The sequence below is a fragment of the Bubalus kerabau genome, chromosome 16 (assembly GCF_029407905.1).
Source record: "Bubalus kerabau isolate K-KA32 ecotype Philippines breed swamp buffalo chromosome 16, PCC_UOA_SB_1v2, whole genome shotgun sequence".
NCBI lineage: Eukaryota > Metazoa > Chordata > Mammalia > Artiodactyla > Bovidae > Bubalus > Bubalus kerabau.
This window is the reverse complement of record NC_073639.1, coordinates 58186423-58201807: the sequence shown is the minus strand read 5'-3', so window position 1 is coordinate 58201807 and position 15385 is coordinate 58186423. Positions and strand designations below refer to the sequence as shown.

Here is a 15385-nt window from a genome sequence, read left to right as displayed (position 1 = left end):
TCCAATGTGTGAAAGTGAAGTCACTCAATCGTGTCCGACTCTTAGCGACCCCATGGACTGCAGCCTACCAGGCTCCTCCATCCATGGGATTTTCCAGACAAGAGTGCTGGAGCGGGTTGCCATAAAGCTAGTAGATGCAATGAAATTCCAGCAGAACTATTCAAACCCCTAAAGGATGATGCCATCAAGGTTTGGCATTCATTGCAGAACAATGCCTGCAATATAGCTGCTGCCATTCCCTAAGGACAAAGGGATGGGAAAATGTAGGATGCTGGCCCCAGATAGCTGTGTTAGTTGCTCAGTCATGTCTAACTCTTGGTGACCCTATGGACTGTAGCCCACCAGGCTCCTCTGTCCATGGAATTCTTCAGCCAAGAATACTGAAGTGGGTGGCCATTCCCTTCTCCAGGGGATCTTCCTGACCCAAGGATCGAATCTGGGTCTCCTGCATTGCAGACAGATTCTTTACCATCTGAGCCACCAGGGAAGCCCTTGGCATTCATTATGTTAGCAAATCTGGAAGACCCAGCAAGAGCCACAGGACTGGAAAAGGTCAATCCTCTCACCCCAATTCTCAAGAAGGGTAGTACCAAAGAATGTGCTAACCATCAGACAATTGCACTCATTTCCCATGGTAGTAAGGTCATGCTTAAAATCTTGCATGCTAGGCTTCAGCATTATGTGAACCAAAAACTTCCAGATGTCCAAGTTAGGTTTAGAAAAGGAAGAGGAACTAAAGATCAAATTCACTGGATTATAGAAAAAGCAAGGGAATTTCAGAAAAACATCTATCTCTGTTTCACTGACTTAGCTGAAGCCTTTGACTATGTAGATCATTACAAACTGTGGAAAAAAAAGAAAGTTCTTAGAGAGATGGGAATACCAGACCATCTCACCTGTCTCCTGAGAAATCTGTATGCGGATCAAGAAGCAACAGTTAGAACCCTGTATGAAATAAATGATTGGTTCAAGATTGAGAAAGGAGTACAACAGGTCTGTCTGCTGTCACCTTGTTTGTTTAATCTATTGCTTGTGAGCACATCACAAGAAGTGCTGGGCTGGATGAGTTACAAGCTGGAATCAAGATAGGCAGGAGAAACATCAATAACCTCAGATATGCACATGATACCACTCTAATGGCAGAAAGCAAAGAGGAACTAAAGAGCTTCTTGATGAGGGTAAAGGCGGAAAATGAGCCAGCTTAAGACTAAATATTAAAAAAACTAAGATCATGGTATCCAGCCCCATTACTGCATGGCAAACAGAAGAGGAAAAGGTGGAAGTAGTGACAGATTTCCTCTTCTTGGGCTCCAAAATAACTGCAGATGGTGACTGCAGCCATGAAATCAGAAGACACGTGCTTCTTGGCAGGAAAGCAATGATAAACCTAGAGAGAGCATTGAAAAGCAGAGACATTACTCTGCTAACAAAGGTCCATATAGTCAAGGCTATGGTCTTCCCAGTGGTCACATTTGGTTGTGAGAGCTGGACCGTAAAGAAGACAGAATGCCAAAGAACTATGATGCCTTCAAACTATGGTGCTGGAGAAGACTCCTGAAAATCCCTTGGATAGTAAGATCAAACCAGTGAATCTTAAGGGAGATCAACTCTGAATATTCACTGGAAGGACTGATGCTGAAGCAAAAGCTCCAGTATTTTGGTCATCTGATGCACACAGACGACTCATTGGAAGTCTCTGATGCTGGGCAAGATTGAGGGCAGAAGAACAGGTCATCAGAGGATGAGATGTAATGAACATGAACTTGGGCAAACTCTGGGAGATGCTGAGGGACAGGGAGGCCTGGCATGCTACAGTCCATGGGGTCACAAAGAGTCAGACATAACTGGGCGACTAAACAACAACAATAATATACACATATATGTATATTTATATATGTATCTGGCTGCACCACATGGCTTGTGGGATCTTATCTTCCCTGCTGCTGCTAAGTCGCTTCAGTCGTGTCCGACTCTGTGCAACCCCATAGACGGCAGCCCACCAAGGCCCCACCATCCCTGGGATTCTCCAGGCAAGAACACTGGAGTGGGTTGCCATTTCCTTCTATCAGGGGTTGAACCTGGGCCCCGGCAGCGAAAGCACCAAGTTCAAACCACTACCCCCCACCATGAGGGAATCCCCTGCAATGTGCATTAAATAGCAACCTTAAAACATTTTGGAAGGCGAAATATAGAATATATCAGCAGAGAAACAGAAATGCAATAGTAATAAAAAATATTAAAATCTTGTCAACTAACATTGAAATGCTAATGAAAATATCTTCTAGGTAAACCCAGAAGCTAACACTAAGTCTTCTGTTTTTCTGTATGGTTGGTTTCCTTTCACAGGAATAAAACAAGAATGCTTTATTCCCAAAACTACAATACAGATCATCCTATCTAAATTCAATATCCATACTTTTAAAATAAAATGTTAAAACACTTATTATATTTGGGGCATTCTAATAAATAAAATGCAGATTGAAAATTAAACATCTGATTCACCAGAATTATGCAAATGTTTACACAACCCAGATGGCTGCTCTTAGCCATAAATGCAGCATTTATGGATAATGTAGCATTAGCAACTTGTGGGGGATTTCCTTAAATGAACCACGACTGTACTAGTTTAAGAAAGACATTAGCCAAACTGTCTTCTCCAGTGAAATAGTACAAATATTTTTATCAAACAAATTTTATAAGAGAGGGAAATGTTTAGTGCAAACCCTTTAAACAATTCTCCGTTTAAAAAATGAAAATACACGTGATATGAAAATACAGATGTTCAACCTTGCTTATAGTAAGATTATGTGAAAAGATGATCAACCTTATTTATAGTAAGATAAACATTAAAACTATCATAAAATACCATTTCTTATCTACAAGGATAGCAAAAATCTAAAAGTTTGACAACATACTCTACTGGTGAGGCTGTAAGGAAATAGGCACTCTCATATACTGCCACAGGGATGTAAAATGCTAAAACCCCTATGAAAAGAAATTTGGCAATATCTAGCAAACTTACATACGCAATTACTGTTTGATGTAGCAATCTCACTTCTGAGACTATATCCCAAAGACACACTGACAAAAAAAGCAAAGACATAAACAAAAAGCTATTTATTGATGTATGATTGGCAACAGCACAAGAATGGCAACAACCCAAATGTTCATCAACTGGGGACTGGTTGAATAAACTGTGATATACCTACTCCATACCCAATGGAGTATGTCTGTGAACAGAAATAAGCATCCACTACAGTGGATACAAAATGGACAGATAATAACAAGTGTTGGTACAAATGTGGAGAAAGCAGAACCTTCATAAACTGTTGGTGGCAATATAAAGTGGTATAGCTTCTTTGGAAAGTAGTCTGGCATTTCCTCAAAATGTTACATACAGAATTATCATTGAACCAATAATTGCACTCCTACAAGTATACTCATGAGACATGAAAATTTATTTTCAAACAAAGACTTGTATAAGAATATTCCTACCAGCATTATTTATAATAGCCAAAAAAGTAGGGACAACCCAAATGCTCATTAATTGACGAACAGAAAAACAAAATGTGATATATCTGTATAATGGAATATTATTCAGTAATAAAAAGGTTTAAGCATGTAGAAATACATGTTAACAACATAAAGCGAAAGTGTCAGTCGTTCAGTCATGTCTGACTCTTTGGAACCCTATTGACTGTAGCCTGCCATGCTCCTCTGTCTGTGGAAGTCTCCAGGCAAGAATACTGGACTAGGTTGCCTTTCCCTTCCCTAGGGGATCTTCCTGACCCAGAGATGGAACCCTGGTCTCCTACACAGAAGGAAATTCTTTATTGTCTGAGTCACCATACATGAAGGAACTTTAAAAACAGTATCCTAAGTATAAGAAGCCAGTCACAAAGGACGACATATCATATGATCCCATTTATATGAAATGTCCACAACAGGGAAATTTACAGAGCTAGTTTGGTCTTTTGTAGTTGACTGGGGCTGAGGATCTGGGGGAAAATGGGAAGTGACTGCTAATGGGTTCAGGGTTTCTTTTTTGACATGATAAAAATGTTCTAAAATTGATTGGGTAATGGTTGTACAGCTCTGATACTAAATATCATTGAATTTACACCTTAAATGGGTGAATTGTATAGTATGCGAATTGTATCTCAACAAAGTTATAAAGGAATAAAGATTATTCTACTATACTATTCAATAGCATATATCGAGAAAAAAAGCACTGTGAACAAAAGTGTGTATAATATGCTCTTCTTCCTCTAAGGATGGAAACATATGAATATATGTATATATAATATTATTTTTAGTGTAATAATAAACTTGTGTGTAACATATGGATTAAAGCAAATGATGAATAATGTTGATGTCATTAGGGGATTTGGTTCCCAGGAGAATAGACAACCCTGCACTTTCAAGACACAGATTCCAGTGTCTAGTCATGGGTCAATTTAAAAGGATGAAGAATATCCGCCGTTGGTCACACTACAGGAGGCCAGGGACCATCACATTAAAGTGTGTGGGGCTTTTCCATCCAGAGCAAACAAGTGGGAAGTGGGGTTTACTGTGGGATGTCATAAACCACAGAGAGATTAACCTAATCATCCTGGCTCTTTTCCACACTCTATCCTGCAGGACAAACATCCTCTAAGCAGTCAGCGAAAGAGTGCTTGGAAAAGAGTCATAATAATTACCCAATATTTTCTGGATAGAGCTTTATATACTCCTCTACATATTTCTTTCACTCTAAAGTTGTTCTCTGAGGAGCCGATGTCTTATTCTAATCATGAGCCGTGCTTCTCTGCTCTGATATAAGGCCATCTACTCAGCAGGAATGAATATCGTGGAATTTAGTCTTATTCAGAGAAGCTATATCAAAAAGACTGCTTGCCATAAATAATTGAGCAAGACTGCTTTTCTATAAACAAATATTGGTCAGAATAGTCCTGTCTGACAGCAAAGTAAAGATAAAAAAGAAGCTGGCCTAACTTCAACTCCTCTATACTCCAGGGAATGGCAAAATACCAACTAGAAAGTATTCTTAAAAAAAAAACAACCTGTTCAAGTTTCTAGTTCTAATATATAGGAAATACAGGACACAGAGGAACATTTTAAAAGGACACCATTCAGTTGCAATCAGCAAAACATCAACTATGGGAAATGCTATAGGAAAAGTAAATTTCTTCAATAAAAAATTACAAAAAAATTATTAAATAAATGCATAAATAAGTAAGGAAGAGAGTCTATAGATTAAGAGAGATTTAAACATCAAACAAATGCAATGTATAAACCCTGTATGGATCCTACTTAAAATAAAGCAACTAAAAAAAGAAAAAGAGATCAGGAAATCTGAACATGGACTGGATATCTGCCAGTATTAAGGAATTATTAAAAATTTTAAATATGGTATGTTGTTAAGCTTTTTAAAAGCTTTTATTTTTTAGAGATACATTCTGAAATATTTACATGTGAAATAATATGAAACCTTAGATTTACTTCAAATAATCCAGATGTGGCTGGGGGCTATAGATGGAATAAGAATGGCCATGATAGCTATAGCTGAAGGACACACAAGGATTTATTTAGACTATTTTCTCTACCTTTGTATATGATCAAATTTTTCCATTATAAAAAGGTTTTCCAAAAATTCTAGCATCCTTGAATAATGCTTTGTTATGTAGCTCAGTATTTTCAAATTAGCTGTCATTTGAATCTTCTGTCTAGCAATACGTAACAACATATACATCCTCATGATTTAATACTTCTGTATAAAATGATAAATCTCTTAGCCCTAACATTTAATTTATTCTGTATTATTTCAAGCTAACTTTAAACCTGAAAAAGTATATTGCCTTTAGTTCATTAGGACTTCCCTTCTGGCTCAAGCAGTAAAGAATCTGCCTACATTGTAGGAGACACCTAGGTTCAATCCCTGGATTGGGAAGATCCCTGGAGAAGGGCATGGCTACTCACTCCAATATTCTTGCTTGGAGAATTCCATGGACAGAGGAGCCTGGTGGGCTACAGTCCATGGGATCACTGAGTCAGACACGAACGACTGAGCTGCTAACACTTTGACTTTAGTTCATTAAAGATTTTAAATATTTATTTCTATCACTTGAGGTAAGCATTCACATAAAAAACTCAAATTTCACACTCACAGATATAAACACAAAGAGCTCTCACCACAGTTGGCAGATACTGAGGTAGCTGACAAAAAAGATCTTCACGACCCAGATAATCACGATGGTGTGATCACTCACCTAGAACCAGACATCCTGGAATGTGAAGTCAAGTGGGCCTTAGAAAGCATCACTACGAACAAAGCTAGTGGAGGTGATGGAATTCCAGTTGAGCTATTTCAAACCCTGAAAGATGATGCTGTGAAAGTGCTGCACTCAATATGCCAGCAAATTTGGAAACCTCAGCAGTGGCCACAGGACTGGAAAAGGTCAGTTGTCATTCCAATCCCAAAGAAAGGCAATGCCAAAGAATGCTCAAACTACCGCACAATTGCACTCATCTCACACGCTAGTAAAGTAATGCTCAAAATTCTCCAAGCCAGGCTTCAGCAATACGTGAACCGTGAACTTCCAGATGTTCAAGCTGGTTTTAGAAAAGGCAGAGGAACCAGAGATCAAATTGCGAACATCCGCTGGATCATCGAAAAAGCAAGAGAGTTCCAGAAAAACATCTATTTCTGCTTTATTGACTATGTCAAAGCCTTTGACTGTGTGGATCACAATAAACTGTGGAAAATTCTGAAAGAGATGGGAATATCAGACCACCTGACCTGCCTCTTGAGAAATTTGTATGCAGGTCAGGAAGCAACAGTTAGAACTGGACATGGAACAACAGACTGGTTCCAAATAGGAAAAGGAGTACGTCAAGGCTGTATATTCTCACCCTGCTTATTTAACTTCTATGTAGAGTACATCATGAGAAACGCTGGGCTGGAAGAAGCACAAGCTGGAATCAAGATTGCAGGGAGAAATTTCAATAACCTCAGATATGCAGATGACACCACCCTTATGGCAGAAAGTGAAGAGGAACTAAAGGGCCTCTTGATGAAGGTGAAAGAGGAGAGTGAAAAAGTTGGCTTAAAGCTCAACATTCAGAAAACTAAGATTATGGCATCTGGTCCCATCACTTCATGGGAAATAGATGGGGAAGCAGTGGAAACAGTGTCAGACTTTATTTTGGGGGGCTCCAAAATCACTGCAGATGGTGACTGCAGCCATGAAATTAAAAGACGCTTACTCCTTGGAAGGAAAGTTATGACCAACCTAGATAGTATATTCAAAAGCAGAGACATTACTGTGCCAACAAAGGTCCGTCTAGTCAAGGCTATGGTTTTTCCAGTGGTCATGTATGGATGTGAGAGTTGGACTGTGAAGAATGCTAGGCTGAGCGCCGAAGAATTGATGCTTTTGAACTGTGGTGTTGGAGAAGACTCTTGAGAGTCCCTTGGACTGCAAGGAGATCCAACCAGTCTATTCTGAAGGAGATCAGCCCTGGGATTTCTTTGGAAGGACTGATGCTAAAGCTGAAACTCCAGTACTTTGGCCACCTCATGCATGGCCAAAGTACTGTTGACTCAAGAGTTGACTCATTGGAAAAGACTCTGATGCTGGAAAGGGTTGGGGGCAGGAGGAGAAGGGGACAACAGAGGATGAGATGGCTGGATGTCATCACTGACTCGATGGGCATGGGTCTGAGTGAACTCCAGGAGTTGGTGATGGACAGGGAGGCCTGGTGTGCTGCAATTCATGGGGTTGCAAAGAGTCGGACACGACTGAGCGACTGAACTGAACTGAACTGAGGAAGCTGAGCATTATCAGATATATCAGATTTCAGACTTGAACATGCATCTTTGTGGCTTTTCCAGAAATTTTCTGATTTAATCTGGAGATTAACAATGACAGAAGAACATTTATTCTTTACTTCCTTCTCACTTTAAGACTATAGATAACACAGACCATGGTGTTTATGAAGATATTCACCAACAAGATTACAGATCAAAGTATGTGAGCCAAAAAGAGTGGTCTTATGTGTATTAGCTTCCCTGGTGGCTCAGAGGTTAAAGTGTCTGCCTCCAATGCGGGAGACCCGGGTTCAATCCCTGGGTCGTGAAGATTCCTTGGAGAAGGAACTGGTAACCCACTCCAGTATTCTTGCCTGGAGAATCCCATGGACGGAGAAGCCTGGTAGGCTACAGTCCATGGAGTCACTAAGAATCAGACACGACTGAGCGACTTCACTTCACTTAAGTGTGTTGTTGGGCTTCCCTGGTAGCTCAGACAATAAAGAATCCGCCTGCAATGCAGGAGACATGGGTTTGTGAGTCAAAAAGAGAGGTCTTACCTGTTGCCTATATAGTGACAGTTTGCCTTCAATTGGTTCATTTCTCATCATTTTCTTTTCAATCAGCTGATTGATCTGTGTGTTTATTTCATTTATCTAAAACAGTATGAAAATAAAAAAGGTTAAAACTATGGCTATGATTACCTAAATTAAGGGACATCTGGTCAAACAAAGCTTTGAATTGACAGTTGTTATTATCAGTGATTTTGATAGGAGGATCAGTCCTATTAATACCATTGATGGGCTGTTACAATTACTTTGAGACAATCTGCATTTCATGGTTCATGCTACGTATTTACAGAATTGGATTAGTTACATGGATTTAACCATCCATGTCTAAATTATCCTATTCTACATGAAGTATTTAAATTATTTTTAAAGACAATTTCTAAAAATCTGAAGTTATCCCTTCACCTAGGCTGTGACTTTTCAAGTAATTAAGTGATTAAACAGATCTGGACTAACATTACCCAGGGATTTAGTACAAGGAATTTACGAATCCAGCTGAGAGTTGACTTGAATGACATCTAAAAACGCTTTCTGTTTGAATGAATGATCTGTGATTCTGTAACAGCTGTCATTTATCCCATTCATTAATCTAAACTTTTCTCAAATGTAATAAAACTGAATAAAGGCAATAGAAGCATATAGTCCTATAAGTTTTTTTTTTAATTATATGACTTTCAGTATAACTATCCTTTGAAAAGACTAGAATTTTCCTGCTAATCCTATGATATTAAATTTAAGCCAAATCTGAGTTGGACAACTAATTTCTATACATAAATTAAAAGAATTATCTATTTAATTGCAGTGGCTATTAAGCCTATTAATGTCAAAATCCTTCAATCAATTTTCATGATATTTAATTATTATTTAAATAAATAAACACTTGATTAGTATTTTATTTTTAAGAAACAAAAATGCTATGATATTAGGTTTCAATGAACATTACAAGAAAGTTTAATAATTCCAAAGCAGGCATAAAAAGCTAATAAAAAACATTAGCTTTAAGTACAAAATTGCTATATTATTTTTGGAAATAAAAAGTAATCATTTAAAATATTTTTTAAAATTTGTCATCTAAATGATTATATTATAAACATATAAACCTATGAGTCAACCATATGCATTAATTTATTTCTCCAAGTTACCCAGTTTCCTAATCAGTTGTGGATTAAGAAACAACATAATGTGTTATAATTTCACATAAAGAACAATTCCTTATAAGAGCTGTCAACTCTTAGCACAGGTTAATTTCAGAGTCAAGAACAGAACACTATAGAAGCAGTTCACATAATTTTCATGGGACTGGAGATGAGATAAAATTGGGAGCTTATAAAAAAAAGGTGATTGTTACTTACTTTAGATTCAAGTTCAAGAAGATCAGAATGGCCCATAGCAGGCTCTGAAACCACTTTTTGTAAAAAATGTAATTCTTTTTTCTTGTTCTCTAATTCTTTAGGAAATTTTTCAGTTACCATATATGAATTAAACTTTATCTCCTCCTCTAGCCTCTTCATTAAACCTATGAAAATTAAATAAGTGATTATTCAGCCCAACAGAGTAGGTACAGTGATGCTTTCTGTATTTTAAAACATAAAACCTGGAGACAGTAGGTCTGATTCTGTGACCCCACGGACTGTAGCCCACAGGTTCCTCTGTCCAAGGAATTTTCCAGGCAAGAATACTGCAGTGGGCTGCCATTACAGAACAATAAAGGATTGGCCACTGAAACTTTTTGAGGTTAATCAGAATGATAATAAAGGACAATTTACATAGAAGAATATTTAAATTACAGAAAAAGTAATATTATGATATTCCCAAATTACCATCTAATTCTTTTATACTCCACATTATGCAAAAATAACATTTACAGAGCCAAATATAGTGCTGGATCCTATTTTGTCTTCTATGTATTTAAGGAACCCATGAACCAAATGACAACACAAATGAAATCTAATCCAGTTTACTTCCTCTGTAAGTAGTCATTTATTCTTCTTCTTTTGCAGTACTTATGCAATTTATATTTCTATTCTAATACTTCAGTAATAATAACAGTAATAATATATTGTAATTTTTAGGTTTAAACTAATGAAGACATTATTAAAGGTACAAGTTAAATTCTGAAAAAGAGAAATTATCTACATTCATAAACATTTTCAGCTTTCCACATTTGGTAGTTTTGATTTTACAAAGTATTAAGTTTACAGTTAAGTGACAAATTATATTTTTAAGATTTGATAGTTTTCTTATTCTGGCAGAGAGCACAATTGTACACATACACAGATTTTCAGTGAATAATGATTTTGTTATAAATTCCCAGCCTCAAGAGCTTTAAAAAGTTTATTTCAGATCTTTCCATTACACATCTACAAATTCTGGCTTGACTTTTTAAAACACTGGATTTCCGGTTTAAGTAATCTACGTACGTAGATTGCATAATAAATTTGGATCAAAGCCTTAAAATTATTTTTAGTTTTCCTGAGCTAACCATGTATTAATGGGTAAAAATTTATTAATGGCAAATTCATGAGTTTTCCATTCATCCCTACAATTTCCCATCTCTTTTTTTAGGGACTGGGGAATGGAAGGGAAGAGAGTGTTTCATGAATCACTATAATTAGGCAATCATTCCTATATGGTTTCCAATTAACTCTAAACCCTGGCTTCTTTGGGTGTTAGATGACCAGTTTTTCCATCTTCAAGTTCTTAAAACATACCGCCTATAATCCAGAGATGCAAGAAATAAAGTCTAAAATGTTTTTAAAAGATTTTAAATTCTTAAATATTATTTTGCCTGTTTAAAAAAGTTCCTAATTCTAGAAAATACAAACTAATCTATAGTAACAGAAAGCAGGTCAATGGTTGTCTGAGGAGGGTGAGAGGGACAGGAATGAGACATTACAAAGGAAACGTTTTACAGTGATGGATATAGCAATATTTATATTTTGATTAAGATGATAGTTTCATCAGGGTACACATATGTCAATACTTAACAAGTGTATACTCTAAACATTTGCAGTTGATGTGAGAGTTGGACTGTGAAGAAGGCTGAGCGCCGAAGAATTGATGCTTTTGAACTGTGGTGTTGGAGAAGACTCTTGAGAGTCCCTTGGACTGCAAGGAGATCCAACCAGTCCACTCTGAAGGAGATCAGCCCTGGGATTTCTTTGGAAGGAATGATGCTAAAGCTGAAATTCCAGTACTTTGGCCACCTCATGCGAAGAGTTGACTCACTGGAAAAGACTCTGATGCTTGGAGGGACTGGGGGCAGGAGGAGAAGGGGACGACAGAGGATGAGATGGCTGGATGGCATCACTGACTCGATGGACTTGAGTCTGAGTGAACTCCGGGAGTTGGTGATGGACAGGGAGGCCTGGCGTGCTGTGATTCATGGGGTCGCAGAGTCAGACACGACTGAGCGACTGATCTGATCTGATATATCCATTTAACCTCAGTAAAGCTGAGATAAGGTCAACATAAAAACAGTTTCTGTCACATATTAAATCCTTCTCTTAAAAATTTTAACTTATACTTTGAAAAGTGGGCATATTTCTAAGCAGTTTTAAAAAAATTATCTTTCAAAATCCTGGTGAACATGTATATGTATGGCTGAGTCCCCTCACTGTTCACCTGAAACTACCACAACATTGTTAATTGACTATACCCCAATACAAAACAAAAAGTTCGATAAAAACATGCTGATGAGATAAATATAAGGTCACTAAGATCTTAGCAAACATTGTGATTAAAAACCCTCTGAAAACATCTTGCTGATCCTTTTACAACTGAATAAGAAGCTTCTTTTATATAACAAATCTCAGGAATATGTAGAATATAAAGATTAATTAACTTCAGTGAATGTTTTATAATATGGCTATTAGTCAGAAAAAATACAAATTACACTGTGACACTAAAAATACTTTCATGTTATTTAAGCAAATAGAATTTTTTTGTAAGCCATTTTTTGTTACTAAAATATTTAGATGGACCTTATTAAACTAAATACCTGAAGCAATTGAACATCTGTTTAATTTACTCTTTTCCTAGTCTGCTGAATATAATCCTTAAGACTCTGCTTCCCAGAACAATGTCAACAAAGCAGGGACTGAACTTCCTGCTCCCCATTCCCTGTCAACCCACTAAAAACACATATTGCACAAATAATACCTTATTTCAATATTTTTAGCAGTTCTTTCTTCTTTGATTCCCCTCCTACCTGTGGAAAAGATAATTTCCTTCCTATGCAGGGTTAGGGTCTCTACTTCCTCCTCCCAACTATTTAACAGATTATTTAATAAATGCTTACTGTGCAAATCTGTGTGCTAAGGCCTGAAAATAGAATAATTATGACTTCGTGACTAGCCCAGAGTTTAGCTGACTCAGTCAGGTATGCCAACAATTAACATGTTATGGTAACTGCTGTAGAACATTCAATGAAATACCTGGGATACAATGGGAGCACACAGGAAAGGTTGCTACCAGTTCTCACCTTTTCCTCCCAAATCTTCACATCTTCCTTGGTCTGACTGACTCTTCAGTAATGTAAACACCACTACACGACTACCGTCCCTCAATCTATGCATAGATTTCTCAATCATTCCCACACTCCCTCCCTTGCCTTCTTTTCAAAGACAAGCAGTCAGAATAAGCCTGGCCTTTTATCTCTACTTTCTCCATCATCTGCTCAGCCCACAGCATTGTTGTTTCAGTCACTGTGCTTTAGCATGGAATGTCTTCCATTCCTCCACCTCTGCAGCATTAAGTTACTCAATCACCACACCTTCAGGAAGCCATTTGACTCTGTGTGAGAGCAGCTCAGACGGTAAAGAATCTGCCCACAATGCAGGAGACCCAGGTTCAATCCCTGGGTTGGGAAGATTCCCTGGAGGAGGGCATGGCAACCCACTCCAGTATTCTTGTTCAGAGAATTCCATGAACAGAGGAGCCTGGCAGGTAACAGTCCATGGGGTTGCAAAGAGTCGGCATGACTGAGCAACTAACAGACGTGCTGGAGTTTGGTGTTCTTTACCTCTTTGTTTTCATCGAAGCTGGCTCCATCAGTTTATTTGTCATGCTGCATTATCACTGTCTACTGCTTGTCATTTCACCATTAGCCTGTGAGCACTTTAATAGAAATAGCTTTCCTTTCTATTCCCAGTACTTAGCACAGTACCGGACATGGAGCAGATGTTCAATAAACACTGAATTAATGAACTGGTTCTGAGCCAATTATTTCTATCACTACTTAGCAATACAATTGATTTTATTATTTAGCAGAATCTACTAAACCATCTCAAGAGATGCCCCAAAGAGAACAAATTTTATTTGTCCATTTTATTACTAAATATGTATTTCCTGCCCTCAAAATTCAATTTAGTCTATAAAGCCAAAGCAAAATAAAGTGTATCTGCTCAAATAAAAAATGAAATATTACTAACACTATAAATACCTTTGGATATTCTTAGTTACCAGAATTAAACCATAATAGCATGAAATATTTAACCTAATAAAATTGAGGATAACAGACACTGAAGAAACACATGTTCAAGCTAACATTTTAAATTGTAGTAAACTGTGCTGATCAATAAGTTATTTTTATGCTTACTAAATCTTTCAATTCTTCTACACATTGCTTTCATTTTCAAAAATTCACTATTAATGATAAGTTCTAAAAATTTCTTAGCAAAGATAGACCTATGCAAACAAATTTTTTGTTGATATTCATTTTTTTAAACAGATTATTTTATTTTATTTATTTATTTATTTACCTTACAATATTGTATTGGTTTTGCCATACATTTTTAAATGTGCATCATTTAATGAATTTCTGTTGAAGATTTATCTTAATTTTTTACACTAAAGATGTGAAGGAACCTACATCAAATCCAGAGAACATATACTAAAAAGTTATACTGTATATTGTACTAAGGAGTAAAAAAGCACTAAAAATTATTTTCTTTTGTCCTAACATTCTCCTAAAAAGTGAAAACCTAGTGAATAAAGAATCAAATGATGCCAACAACTTCATGCACAGCAACTTCCTGGTATTGCTTGAATCTGAATTTATGACTGAGAGGAGTGAGAGATTTCATATGGTTAAACAACTCAGTCATGTCTGACTCTTTGCAACCCCATGGACTGTAGCCTACCAGGCTCCTCTGTCCATGGAATTCTCCAGACAATAATATTGGAGTGGGTAGCCACTGCCTTCTCCAGGTGATCTTCCTGATCCAGGGATCCAGGGATCCAAACTCCTGCATTACAGGCAGATTCTTTACCATCTGAGCTACCAGGGAAGCCCAAGAGATTCTATGGAAAGTCATTAATTAACATGTATTAACCATATATTTTATGGGGAATACTATAGTGGTTTCTTACATATCAATTACATGTGCCATATTTCTTTGATTTTAAGATGCTATTAATTATAAGACATCAACTAAATTAACAAATACTTTGTGAAATGTATACATAAAGTGCAAGATATACCCCAACTGCAAAAACAATTAAAATGTTAAAGATCATGTGTCTAGAATCAAGGAAGTACTGTATTATCTCTTTAACAGATTTATTGAGATATAACTTACCATATAGCCATAAAATTCATCTACTTAAAGCATACGGTTCAATGGCTTTTAGTATATTCACAGAATTGTATGACTACTACAATCAATTTTACACCATTTCAATCAGGTTTCAAAAGAAGCCTCTATACCCACTAGCAGTCTCCTATCCCCCCGTCACCCACCCACCAACCAACACAGTTGTCCTCGCCTATAATTCCCCAGCCCTAGGCACTCATCATTGATTTCTGTCTCTATGTATTTGCTTATTCTGGAAATTTCATACAAATGGGATCACATAATAAGTTGTCTTTGTTTCACTTAGGATGATTTGAGAGTTCATCCATATTGTAGCATGTATCAATACTTCATTCCTTTTATTGTTGAATAAAATTCCATTGTATGGTTATGCTATAATTTGTTTATTCATTCATCAGTTTAGGGACATT

General features: G+C 37.0%; 1 protein-coding gene across 1 annotated transcript in view; it reads right to left on the bottom strand.

Moving 5' to 3' along the window:
• IFT81 (intraflagellar transport 81) overlaps positions 1 to 15385 on the bottom strand; it is a 96358-nt gene that overhangs the window by 63490 nt on the left and 17483 nt on the right. The window contains exons 9-10 of the mRNA XM_055550869.1: positions 9732 to 9895; positions 8371 to 8466 (exon numbers count right to left, since the gene is read on the bottom strand). Of these exons, the coding sequence (XP_055406844.1) occupies positions 8371 to 8466; positions 9732 to 9895 (260 nt within the window). The remainder of the gene's footprint in view (positions 1 to 8370; positions 8467 to 9731; positions 9896 to 15385) is intronic.